The sequence below is a fragment of the Coenobita brevimanus genome, chromosome 97 (genome assembly GCF_032717465.1).
Source record: "Coenobita brevimanus isolate Jiangsu-jjx chromosome 97, ASM3271746v2, whole genome shotgun sequence".
Taxonomy (NCBI): domain Eukaryota; kingdom Metazoa; phylum Arthropoda; class Malacostraca; order Decapoda; family Coenobitidae; genus Coenobita; species Coenobita brevimanus.
Window position 1 is genome coordinate 13,745,558 of NC_137050.1, and position 14,355 is coordinate 13,759,912.

Here is a 14,355-nt window from a genome sequence, read left to right on the forward strand (position 1 = left end):
ACTATATTTTGGGCTCTTTTTTTTCAGCCTGGGTAGTCATACTGTATTGTACAATACAGTACACCCTCACACAATGCGAGTTTATGGGCGGCAGAAACCCTCGCATTCTACAATTTTACACTGTGTGAACCAAAGAACATATGGGAAAAATGGTATGTGATGAACAGCCCACCCAGGGCTTGGTCTGTGGGTCCCCCTCCAGTCTACTCTACCCTGCTAATACTTTGTCTAATAGTACTTCTAGTTGGACCAACAAATAAAACGGTAAATTTTTAGAAGTAACCAACGTTTTCTTTTATTATTATTTTTATGTTCTTCAATGCAAAATACTGTTTTACATAGTTTTGACCTTCATTTTGGGGGGAAATCCCCCTTTTGGAATTTTGAGTAAGATTTCCAAAAGAGGGTTTATCCCCCAAAATCAAGATCAAAATTAATTAAAAACACACTATTTTGCATTGAACTAACCCAAACTAACTTAACCTAACCTAACCTAACCTAACCTAGGGCCTGACATAGACTGAGTGCATACGCCTGCACCAGCCAATATGGCGCGACATTCATCCGCTACTGAGCGATAGCCTAAGCCACTATATGACTACCCCTACAAAATTTGCTCCCCCAACTCAAACTAGGCTTAAAAGGAAAGTCTTAGAATAGTTCAGGGACGTAATATATATAATGAAAATTGGTAACGTTGGTTACTTCTAAAGTTATACCAAAACAACAAATAGAACACCATGTACAGTACCTTTATTTTAGTGACTTCTGGGCTTGTTAAGAAGGGAAAAGAGTGGCGTTTACTCTTGCCCCGCAGGACGGGGTGCCTCGCTGTCACTCTCACTGTCACTGCTGAGGCCTCCTGGAGGTGCCACTAAGCATTCAAAGTCAATAGCTGAGACCATGATGAACAGGTGGGTACTGCTATGATGCTGAAATGGACCACAGGATGCGAAGTACAACATGTGTTCTGGCAGTATGGAGGAGAAGTGGCTGTTTGCCTAGGAAAGTCGGTACGTGGCATGCAGATAGCTGACCAGTCGCCCGCCATTTTGAATCTGGCTCGTTGCCAGCCGCGTTCGTTCGTTTGTTTCAAGATTCCCTGCACCAATAGTGCAGGCCGGGCCATACATTAGCCCGGTCAGTGGGGTATGGGCTGGTTAAATAACAGTAAGGGGGCAGGAGAGGACCTGAGGATTGCCCAGCACACACGTCCTGTCTCCTGGCTGGCTTTGTGGTGTGTGTTGCCAGCCGCGTGTCTTCGTGTGACTGACTCCCATTGTCCAGCTCGATACTCGTAGTAATGTCGGGATGTCCATTTTTGCCTTGGAATCACACAGCCGATTTGCATGTTCGGAAGTTTGATTCACAGATTTCGCATTTGATAAAAATAAGCATTTTCTGGGTTGACCTCACATTGTAGGTAATTTGCACTGCAAGAGTTTGCATTGTGTGGGGATGCACTGTATAGGATTTTTGCTGGAAGTGATAACCTCCCAGAGGGGCTGGGAGGGGGTAGTCTCATCATCTAAAAATCTGCAACATCCATCATGGCTTTGGCTGAATTATGATAGATAACAGGGATATTACTGTACACTGAGATAAGTTCAAACATTTGTAATTCCTGTATTTTAATCTTAATTCCACTGAGGTTATTTAACTCCGGCCTAATTCTACAACTCTTGCCTCAAGGATGGATGGGGATATTTCATGGTAATTTTTTAAAAAAAAAAAAAAAAAAAAAAAAAAAGTAAATTTTTACTTTTACTCCCGCACGCCATTTTTACATGGAATTTTCATTTTCCTAGTATTTTCAGTGTACTTCATTTTAATTTGACCATTTCTGTCGGAAATCACTCGTTTTTGAGTTACACCCCCCCACCCCCAATGTTTCACTGTTGAACAGGAGGTTCTGGCAGGTTGGATTACGCAAAAACGAGTGATTTCTGACAGAAATGAAGGTCAAATGCAAATGAATTACGCTGAAAATACTAGGAAAATGAAAATTCCATGCTAAAGCCTAACCCCGCTGAAATAAACCTAACCTAACCATACTTAAACCGGTAAATTTTTACAAGTGGACAATACACCCCCTATGTAGTGCAATATATTTTTCTGGCAGTTTCTGATGCGATATCGAACGTTTCTGACCATTTTCGTCGGAAATGCCTCATTTCCCCTCTTTTCCAATCATGAACTTTGATTGGACAAGTAGGTGAAATCAAGCATTTTCCTCCCAAAAAAAAGTGAAGTAAAAAACAACTCAAATCGCATAAAAAACCACAGAAAAATATAATTTTAAGCTTCTTATCGACCTCGTGTTTCCTAACTGGGGGGCTTCGCCCCCCCGACCCCCAGTCTGGCCGTTTCCTAACTGGGGGGCTCTGCCCCCCAGACCCCCCTGCCATTAACCTAATCTAACCTAACCTATCCTAGGGGAATGCTTACCTAGAGATACGATGGTCCAGGACGAGAGTCGTCAGTTTCTTGGTTTTTGCTTATTTTTTGTACCGACCACGTCAGTACCACAGATGTTTGTCCTTTCTTAATTTACTCGGTTCCTGACAGTCTGGGCAATAAACTTCCGAAGGTAATACACCGTGCCTTATAAGAAACCTCCTCACTCGCGTCTTTTCTTGGTCTTATTCAAATAAAAAGTATGCCTGCACCACCAGATCTTGTCTTTTTCTCTAAAAACTAAGTCTGTATTATGTTCTGGGCACTTTGGAACTGTAGATCTAATTACTCCATGGTCTTTCAAGAACGATATGGCACTATCTTCGTTTTCATAAAACGTAGCGAAAGCTTTCATGTAATTTAACTCGCACCAATTACAGACCGCCATAGCACAATGACTTAGTTCAGGGGACTGACGATACGAAGTTTCAATATTTGAAATTCGAGGGGAAATGAAAAGGATGCACTTGATTGGCTATTGTCTATTGAATGTGATTGGTTGAAGCCGACTTACATGCCCAGTTCCACCCACGCAGCGGTAACGCACGTACTAACACACACCCTACCCTTGCTAACGCACGCACGAACACACATAATATCCTAGCCTCCTCTCCGTCAACATGTCCGCCCGCCTCTGTCGGGTACATTAGTTAGTGGTTAATTAAACTGGTAAAATGAAATTTGCGACGGGTAGGACACACTCTGCGTTGCTAAGTATCATATTCAAAGTAAGATAATGGAAGAAAATGTGCCCGGTGCCGTACGGGAGTATTAAAAAAAAAAAAAAAAAAAAAGTGTCGTAGGTGCTGCTGCGAAATATGGTAGTGCTTTAAGCAAGAAGACTATATTCAGGTCTGCTTTTTCTAAGTCTGGACAGTTATACTGTACAGTACAATACAGGTTTTGTTGTTGGGGTTATACCCCCCCACACGGCTAGGAGGGAGTAGTGTACCATCATCTGAAAATCTGCAACATCCGACATGGCTTTGGCTGCATTATGATGAATAATAGGAATATTACTGTATACTGAGGTAGGTTCAAACATTTGTAATTACTACATTTTAATCTTAATTTAATTCCATTGAGGTCATTTCATGTTTTATTTCACTGCATATGCTGGTAGGTGGTGGTGACCATCATCCACTCACTTCATGCTACACCTTCATCCTTCTTTTTTCTGTCTGTCCTCCTTTCTTCCTATTTCTCACATCTTTCCTGACAATTTTTATTACTCTTCTTCCTTTTTGGTAGCTGTACATTGAGTGACAAGTCTAATGGTTTCCTGTAAACCAGGAAACCATTTACAACACTGGGTGGTTACCATATAAACAATCCACATGTGTTCCATACATGTCTGTATATGGTATGGCAAAGGGTTAGTGTCCCTCCCTGTAAAACAGCTACCTCAAAGACAAACGGTGACCTCTTATAGGATTATGGTGGACAGACAGAGATAGATGATTATTTATTGATTTTTTAAAACTTGCAATGTGATCAGGGTTGTTCAGTTTGAGAGTACATAAGGTGGAAAGCTTTTAAAATGTTACTTTGTTTTAGGATAAGTCAGTCAGAATTTTCCATTACACGGACAAACAATTCCCAGTTAGTCCGACTAAGCAAAACAGGGAAAATCTGTGGCAATACTGTAGGTGGTTGGCTACCATCAACCACAGGAGGTCTTACCATAAAAGTGATTTGTGACTACAAGCTCAGTAACTAACTACACAGTCATCACTGTTTGGCAGAGAAGTCAGGCACTGGAAAATAGAATCCAAATCTGACTGTGACGCTTTCACACGATCTCAAGTTTCAGTACACATCTTAAATTTCTTTTATCCCAAGGGTGTGCGGCAAGTGCTGGAAAGTTATTCAGTGTTCTAGTGTTTAGGTTATGCATTTAGATCATGAAAATCAGTAAGATGTACCATCCCCAACCCTAATATGGGAATTCAGTAACAAAAAATATGTTTCATTTTTACTCTTTTATTTTGCCTGAATTATGGAATAATCCTCAACTTCAATGCCGTGTTCAGTTTCCTACATGGTATGTCTAAACCCCAAGCGGATGACAAATTTATTGGCACACTAGACCTGAGTGTTGCCTCACACATTCACATCTACTTGTGTTCCACATTGCTCATACACTCATATGTTCACCCACATATAATAACTCCATATGCACTCCTCTGACAACCCATATCTACTGGTGTACATAATGTGTCTAAATTTTGTTCCCATCTCTTCCCCAAAGGTCAAACATGTCAAGAACTTGTCATACTCTTATTTAACTGGACTCTCTTCAGCTTTAGAGTAACAGTAACAACCAACCCTCTTAAAAACTACAGAGTAATAACATATCTTTCATAAACCATACCTTTTACTCTTCCCCAGAATCATCCACAGGAACTGTTGATCACTGACATGCCCTCAAATATCCTAACCATTCTCTGAGATCTTCTCTCCTCACTCCCCAAAGGACAGCCTCATTTTTTCACAGGAAAGTGATGGACAGTGAATTGCCGCTGTGTCAGAAATGTTTACAGCATTTCAGTTTTATTTAATATCTGCTGCAATTGGGTACAGAAGAGGTGCAGTGGTGTCACAGGAAAGCTACATAACATGGTATGCTTTGATTGTGATGCATTTAAAAAAGAGAACAAGAAGGCTAGACTGTCAGGATGGACTTGGCAGATCTATCTTTGGGATGTGTTGAGGAATTTTATCTGTGCTGGGATAGGAGCCGAAGCTTGCTCCATTGTTGCAGTTAGGAGTGGGTGGAAAAAATTTAGGGAACTGTCACCTCTTCTGACACCAAAGGGACCTTCTGCGTACACTAAGGGAAAACTGTATGTTGCATGTGTGAGAAAAGTTATACTTTACGGTAGTGAAAAATGAGCATTAAAGGGTGAGATTGTAGGTAGGTTTGAGCATACAGAGATAAGGATAGCTTCCCTGACTGACTGAACTTCAAATGAACAGCTGAAACTGACTGGGAATTATTGGTACTGGTGACTTTTTTTTTTTTTTTTTTTTTTGATGCGAGGAAGAAGGAACCAAAGGCCATGAGCCCGCAGTTACAGTTCCCTCCAAGAGAAAAACAAAATACAATAGAGAGCCAAATTCAAGATCCGATCATTTTGAGATGCCTGGACACTGCATTTGAAAGACTGGAGATCATAGGCAGCAGGAAATACAGACAGAGGGAGACAGTTCCAGAGTTGACCTGTTGCATAAATGAAAGACTGGGAGTAACGGTTAACTCTTGCATTAGAGAGTTGGACAGAAAAGGGATGAGAGTTTGCTGCCAGACGGGTGCTACGCGCCCGTCGTAGAGGTGGAGGAATGCAAGCAGACAGTTCAGAGGAGAAGTGACCATTAAAGTAGCGACAGAAAAGAGATAAAGATGCAACAGTGTGACGAAGAGACAGAGGTTGAAGGGAGTCAGTAAGAGGAGGAGAGTTAATGAGACGAAAAGCCTCTGACTCCACCCTATTGAGAAGAGTTGTATGTGGGGAGCCTTCCCACACATGAGAGTTGTACTCCACACAGGGGTGGATAAAACCCCTGTATTGAGTCAACAATTGTGCAGGGGTAAAGAAAGAGCGGAGTCGGCTTGGGGAAGGCTGAGGTGATCTGGATTTGTGAAGAGAATGGAGAATGAAAATTGAATAAAAATATGTGTGTGTGAATGAGTAGAGCACCATGAGGCATACCTAACAAGACTTGACATGAGGTCCTACATTATGACCTCAATGTTAAGGGACTGAACAGTGATGCTGCCTGAGTCCATGCAGCATGGAGAGCTATCATCCAGTAACAGTGGCTGACATATATATGCATGTACAATTCTTTCAATACAAAACACTTTCAGCAGCCTACAACCCACTTCATGTACTCTACTTATTCGTCATAGTGCCAGTCTTTCATAAACTATTTCCAGGATTATAAACATCATCATCATCATCTAATGCTGTGTTGCCCCATGAGGAGTTTAGGAGCCCAGGGCTAGGCAAGCTGGTCCTGACATTTGAGAGTGACCAGCCTCACTCATCCCTGAGTGGCATAATGTGAGCAGTAAACCCCAGCCACCCCTTGGATATAAACCTGCACAGGCTCAATCCGATTGGAGTGCCTTAATTACCCACTAAACCACCAGATGCCATAATTTGGTTACATGGTTACCACCCAGCATTATTAACTTTTTCCTGGTGTACAGGAAACAATTTGGATTACCACTCGGAGCTGAGTTGCCTGTAGACACAAGGAAGAGAAAAGAATGAAGGAAAGAAAGACAAAAAAGGAAGGAAAGAAAGAAGGAAGGAAGAAAGGAATGGGCAGTCACTGAAGAGCAGCACTACATCAAATGAGTGGATGATAAGTGCCCTGATTTAGCATTATAAACACAATATATAATTCTTTTATTCTAAATAACTGTCATCTACTTGTCCACAGGTAAAAATCTGACATTCACACCTTCCAACCTCATATACATCAGTCTTCACTTTATAAATAAAAAACCTATAGTACAATCCTGTAATTCATTTTCCCTTAAAAAAAAAAAAAAAAGTCTATTGCTACTCCTGTTGCACTAATGGCACTATTACGCCACAGTACAACAGCTTCTCACAGACATCCTACCTAACCCTCCTTTTTTCTTTTTTAACACCAATGGACATCAATGCACTCGCCTCCATCTAGATCAAGAGAGTCTGGAGTGGCATTTGGGTCTAGAATCTCTCCATCAAAAATAAACTTCAAGTTTTTTAGCTTGGCTTTCTGTAGTTCAGCATACCGAAGCATAAGGATCTTCATTTTATCATACTTGTGGAGATGAAGGGTGACAGAGCCCTTACGATCTGAATTCTGCACTTTCAAAAGAATGGAATCTGGGTCTTGGGTATTAGGCTGCTGGCTCACCTCCTCAACTCTATCACATCTGCTACCCCCACTGACATCCTCTTCTGTCAGGATGCCACCCTCTGTTGAGTATAGTATGAGCTATGACAAAGAACGAGAAGAACACAGAAGCATATATGTTACTGGATTTACATTCACTAAAAGCAGGGATATATTGTCTGTGTTAATAACCTACATATGGTGTAGGATGTAAAACTTGTATTTATGTGAAACATCACTGCAGTATAGTAGAATTAAAGGAGTCATTGCAGTGCCTTATCATCATCTTTACCATGATCCTGAACTTCTGACCATTATTCCTACCTAAATATGGGGTGGGGCTGGAACCAAAAACAAGGAAACAGCAAGCCTCAACTATGCATGTATAATGGAACCACGATTCCTATGACTTCAGTGATGTGTAAATGACTGTATGATCTATTCACTATACATGCTGTTGATACTGCAGTTCTCCCATTTTTAAGCTTTCCTTTTACTTGTTTCTGGATCGTACCTCACGTTATTTGTAGGTGGAAATAAGTCTAGATTATGATGACGAATATCATCTGGTAAACATCCAATAATTGTTTTTAAAAGAAATTCCTTGAACTGAAGTAGTTAACGAAGAAAACAAAGTTAAAGAAATATCTCTTCCCTGATTCAAAACTGACCAATGAAATCAGCAAGAGTGATGGCAAGGTCACGTGGACAGAGGTCAGGAGGGATGAGCCGGTCATTGTGGCTGAGAAGAATCCTGGTTGGGCTGACCTTGTGCTGCTCGCCTAAAACACGGTACACCTCTGAGAATGGCTGCAGCTGGAGGGTCATAATAATTCTTTGTAGTAGCACTGGTGCAAGGTATTGCGTTATATACCCCACTTTACACAAGCATACAATCAAGCAATCAGTCAATGCATGTATTACACGTAACAATAGGCACAAAAAACAGGAGGGTGATCAGCCTTGTGTCTACTTGGGCATAATACAGTCGTTTGTAAAACCGCTATGAACTGGTTAGTGACAAAGCACTTATCTCTGAGCTAAGATGAAGTATAATGCCTCCCATCAACATCAACACGTATATAAGAATGATTATTAATGTGTTAAATGTGAGTTTTGTTGACACTTGAGCATACAAACTTTATCAAATAAACTTCTTCAATCAGTGCTTGACCAGGCAGCCTCCCCCATCTTTAAAGTTTTGGTCAATCAGCTGATCAGCTGTATTCATTGTTAGTGAACAGCCGTTCACTAACAATGAATACTCATATTTCAATCTTAACTGACTTCTTATGTTTACAGTGTGTTAGTTGGTTGTAATCTGTTGAGCATTATACATATAAAACTATATGTGATATATATATATCAAACAATGGAAGTCAAAAATAAAGCTAAGCATACTGGCTCATAGATCTTTTATTTTTGCAAACTGCAGGCAATATTACAGTGTACAAACAGAAACAGGAAACTGCAAGAAAAATACTTCAAAATTATTTGAGACTAACTACAGTGAACATAAACTCAGATTTTCTACTCGTAATGTAACAAACCGAAAAAGGGACTTGCAAAAAAAATACATCATAATTATTTGACACTACAATGAACAAAAACTCACGTTTTTCTACTTGTTATTGCATTTTTTAAAAATGTGTCGAATCTCAGATGTGCAAGTTCCACACAACAATTTTTTTGCAATGATAACAACATACCAAAAGTTCGGTTCTTCTTACAGAGTATCTTCACTTGGCAGTACTTTTTTTGTTCTGTTTGTTGCTGTGTATCCTTTCATTAAGCTTCGCTGTGAGTGGCCTTTCTTGACTGCATATATGGCTCGGCTAGCTCTTCTGCCAGATTTTGGAGGAATGTTCTTCTGGAAATATTCTCCTTGGTGATTTCCTTGTAAAGGATCCATGCATTTATAGCGCCTAGATCCAAAGTATTTTGGAACAAGTGTACAGGCCACCATCTTGTGCTTGCAAGAGTGTAATGTACAAAGATAGCAACAAAGCCGCTTCGTCGTGTTATATTCTGGTTCGTGTTACTTTAGATGTGCAATATAATGATATAATACTTTTGGATTTTCTTACAAATAATGAGGTATAAATGAAATCATTCACACTACTATTAACTCCAATGATTTCACAATGAACCCCAGAACAACTGAACAACTACATGTATAGTCACATTAACTGAAAACAACACTTCAAATCAGTATATCAAAAAGGAGTCAAAACGACTCCCCTGGGCATTGGTGGAAATTTTTAAAATATCAACTAAAAATATGACTGTAGCAAATCCTCCTACATGTGTTTGTGTAAAGCCACTGAAATCATTATAAGTCACCAATGAACTTCGGTCAAATGAAAGAAACAGAAAGGGGAAAGCCGTTAAAAGAGCTAGAAGTTGTCAAAATGACTCCTTCAGGCATTCTAGTGTTAAATTGGGGGTATAAAAAAAATTTGCACCACAGGAGGGGAGAAAAAGTGGACTTTGGGGAAGAGTGCGGAAGGAAATAGGGGTTTTCAAGAGGCCCTCTAACGCAATATTTGCCTAATGCGAGGTCGGTGAGGAAGCTAATGCCCGTGTTAGGGCAGGAACATCTGTATAAAAGTTCTACAAGCCACAGCTTTCTGCGCATTAACCCCTCCGTGGCCACCGGCGTCGAATGACGTTTAGCCGATAAAAGGCTGCCGGCGTTGTTTGAGCATGGCCTATAAAAAACTGCAAAAATTTCTAGGAAGTGAACAAACATTCTGAATGTCTTCACACGGATCTACACTACACTCCCATACACCTCATCAAGCAGTTCAGAGCCTGCTGCTGTGATAAGTGGATTATCAGTTTTTCCCCTCCTGGCCATAACTAAACAAGCACAACTACACCCATTTTCTCGATCTAGGCAGAACATATCATCTTTGTCCTCTCTTGCAAAACACACACAACCACCTGTTTATGATTATAAAGTAATACAGGCACATACAAAAATGACATGATAATAAGTGAAAAATACATTTTTGTCTTGGTCTCTCTACCTATTTGCTCAGGTTTGCTGGAATGGTTTTGGATCATTAGATGCAGTGCAACTTGTAGAAAACTGTGAAAACCTTCGGGAAGGGAACGAAAATCTGGGACATGGGACTGACCTTGACTTCACCCTCTCACATATCATCTGTCAGTTCACCACCTGCTGTCGTGACAAGTGGATGTACAATTTTTTCGCTCGTGGCCATGCCTAAAAACACATAGTTACACCCATCATCTCGACCCAGACAGAAAATACAATCTTTTTCCATCCATCCATCCATCATCCAATCCTACATTGCCCCATGAGGAGCGTAGGAGCCCGGGGCTAGGCAGTTGGTCCCGACATTTAAGATGAGAGTGACCAACCTCACTCATCCCTGAGTGGCATTACGTGAGCAATAAACCCCAACCACCCCTTGGATATAAACCTTCACTGGCTCAATCCGATTGGAGCACAATAATTACCCACTAAACCACCAGGCGCCAAAATTTGGTTATATGGTTACCACCCAGCGTAGTAAATGGTTTCCTGGTGTACAGGAAACCATTTGGCTTGTCACTCAATGCAGAGTCACCCACAGGCAGAAGGAAGGGGAAAGAATGAAAGAATGAAAGACAGAAGAGGGAGTGTAAAGTCACCCATAGGCAGAAGGACAAGGAAAGAATGAAGAAAAGAAAGACAGAAGAAGATGAAAGGAAAGAAGGATGGAGGAGAGGACAGGGCAGACACCCGAGAGCAGCACTACATTGAGTGAGTGGATGGTGAGCGCCCCCACCTACCACTAAGACAGAAAATACAATCTTTTTCCTCCCTTGCAAAACACACACAACCACCTTGTTTACAAGACAGCAATATATGTTGCGAAAATAACAAGGTAAAATGATAAAGACGAATGTAAAATGATAAAGATGAACATGTTATAACGGAAAAAATACGTTTTCCCCCATCTGTAAACGTATTTATTTCTGTTTTGTATCTGTATTCGTAATAATTAGACTTATTCATATGTCTGAAACTGCATTATGATTCTATTTTTAGTCATGCTCGTGGTGTGGGAGCTTGAAGTTGCTACTTAACTTCCGTATTGCTAATCGGATCTGACCCTCCACTTTATTCTTCCATGGCAGAGTCTAACCTTGGAGGACGTGCAATTTTCTCATTTAGGACTGGAAATTCAACTCTTTCGCTCCCTTTTCCAAGCATGAGCACAATGATAACGTACAAAATAACTTGAAACTACCACAAACATATTTTATGTCAAAAAAGTGAAAGTATTCATAACATTTTTTTTTCCAGCCATTCCTAACAGATTATGTACTGAAATCATTCGATATCATCATGTCTCATATATGTGCAACATTTCAGCACCATTTGCATTGTTTTGGGAGGTAAAAAAAAAATAAATAACAACACCTGCCCTGTTGCGTTCTGGCAGTGCCCCTGGGCGGCGGATAGGCTATTGATTGCCGATATTTCTGCAACTTCTGTGCTCCATTGCAAACCACAAAATGTGTCTAGGACGCTGGGATTTGCACTGTTAGGTGCATCTGAACTTTCTCTTCAATATGGCAAGAAAAAAAAAATCAATTTTCGAAACTTCAAAAAATGGCCCCGGCATCGGCCTGGCATGCACTGAAAATTTAAGGCCTTCGGCCACACAGGGGTTAAATGAATGTTGGGATGTTACTGTCCCCCCCCCCCCCCCCGACACTGGGCAAAGGCTTCAGGGCCTATCCCCAAGTCCCAGTAGTCCTCCTACACCTCCACATGTCACCACATCGGTGCTAACACCCACCGTCCATATTGATTACATGCTAGGGCTGTCTCATACAGGACTGGTGTACTGGTATTAGTGGGGGCATTTTTACGATATGTCGATGGGTCGTCTGGTAGATCATTAAAGTCTGCTTTGAAATTCAAATCCACAAACTGTTCCCTGCCTCAGCCAAGATTCGAACCTGGGTCCATCAGGACTGCAGGCCACCTCTCTACCAATTCAGCCACCGCCAATCATTAACTGTCAACAAGGAGGGATAAAGGAATGTTCTGCAGCAGTTCTGTGATAATTTTAGGGCTGTTCTTTCCCCTAAACAAATGAAATTTGGTTTGTGCAAGATCATGTTATGCCTTATACAGCTCATGACACTGTCACCTTCTTCAAGGAAACTTTCCCAACTGCATGGTCAATCTTGGCATCATTCATGAACAGGTCTCAGACAGTTCTGTTCTCAACTCTCTCAAATGTTTCTTTTGGGGTACTGTGAAATGCTAGCTTTATACAGTAAGTATAATCCCAAAACCCAACTTTTCTAAAGACTGATGTGGAAATTTACACCTTTAATAATGCCCATTACCCTACGTCTCAAGTGGGGTTGGTGGAGGATTAGTGCCCCTCCCTGTAAAACAATTAACTCTAAGCCCTTGGCCACCCCATTTGGGATACATGGCGTCTGGCAATGAATGAATGAATGAACATGTCACAGTTACTAAAAACCCTGGAATCAGTGTGTATTCCAGCTGACAAGGTACTCATACTGAAAAAGTCAATTACTTGTAAAAGCAATGTGTGTAAAATGGTCACTTTCTGAATTTCTTAGAGTGAATTTCAATAAATCATCCTTCATTTCTTATCAAAATTTCTGTAGTGCAGTATCTATACTACAGTATAGAAATTTATTTTATTTATTTATTTTGTTAAAACACCCTGTGACTTCTTACTCAATACATAACACAAGGCAGCCTACTGTAGAATAACTAGAAAGTGGAGCTGTGTTAATGAGGATTTAAGGAGCTCTGCTGAGGCCACCCAGGATGATTTCTGGCACTGAGTGTCTGGCATCAAATGGATAACTGGTTAGCTATGTCTAAATCACTGTCGCACTCACCTGTCTTATAGGAACACGAAGAATACTAGAGCCCCATTTGATCCTCAAACGTATCTCTCGATTGACCTCCTCATCTTCGTCATCGCTCAGTACTGTCACCTCGCTCTGGTTGTGCTGATCATATGCCTAACACATGGAGGATAAATATTTTTTGAGACAGAACAAAATGTGAGACATTTTTCTCATAATGTTGCAATTGATTACTGTATATTACAACATGACATGTATTACCATAGGCTGTGCTACACAAAGTAAGGTAAAATTCTTACAATATATTTTAATTATATTTTATAAACCACCTCCAATTTTAGGGTGTACTGGAATTTAGTAAAAATGCACGCTTAAAAGCTTGTACAGTAATCACTCAATTATCCAGATGCTCCACATTCGACATGCTCTGTATCCAAACGTTAGGCCTTGGCTCTATTATATCTGTATCCAAACATAAAGTTTCTGATATCGCCAGTTGGGAAGCTACAAATTCAAAAAATCAGTTTGGTGGCCAGCCAGCCTCTCTGGCCAAGCATGGATAATAGACCCTAACCCACAAGCCGAGCAAATATGGTTGTCCGGCTGCTCACCAGATGGTCAAAGCCCCCTAGCCATCCACATCACTTGGAGGTCACCAGCTGCGCATGAGTAATACAGACCCTAACCCACAAGATGATCAAATATGGCTGTCCGCCTTCTCACAGAATGGTCAAAGTCCCCCAGTCGCCCGGATCACTCGGACGCTACCGGCTGCGTGTGAGTAATACAGACCCTAACCCACAAGCTGAACAAATACGACAGTCCACCTCCTCACCAAGCAGTCCCCCAGCCTCCCGGATCACTTAAAGCCAACTGCCGTGCATGAGTAATACAGACCCTAACCAACAAGCTGAGAAGTAATAGCTGTCTGCCTCACTACTGAATGGTCATAGTCGCCTGGTCCCCCTCTTGAGCCGAGCTGTGCACTGGTAAAAGAACGTAACGCACCAGCTGAGCGGAAATGGCTGTCTGCCTCCTTACTGAATGGTCAAAGTCACCTGGCCCCCCTCTCGGTCTGAGCTGCATGCTGGTAAAAGAACGCAACCCACCAGCTGAACATAA

At 41.2% G+C, this 14,355-nt stretch overlaps 1 protein-coding gene across 1 annotated transcript in view; it reads right to left on the reverse strand.

Moving 5' to 3' along the window:
- Nucleotides 1–7,102: 7,102 nt before the first annotated feature.
- LOC145413829 (uncharacterized) overlaps nt 7,103–14,355 on the reverse strand; it is a 54,813-nt gene continuing 47,560 nt past the window's right edge. Inside the window, exons 5-7 of the mRNA XM_080283491.1 lie at nt 13,264–13,389; nt 8,025–8,169; nt 7,103–7,436 (exon numbers count right to left, since the gene is read on the reverse strand). Coding sequence (XP_080139617.1) covers nt 7,117–7,436; nt 8,025–8,169; nt 13,264–13,389 — 591 coding nt within the window. The 3' untranslated portion in view covers nt 7,103–7,116. The remainder of the gene's footprint in view (nt 7,437–8,024; nt 8,170–13,263; nt 13,390–14,355) is intronic.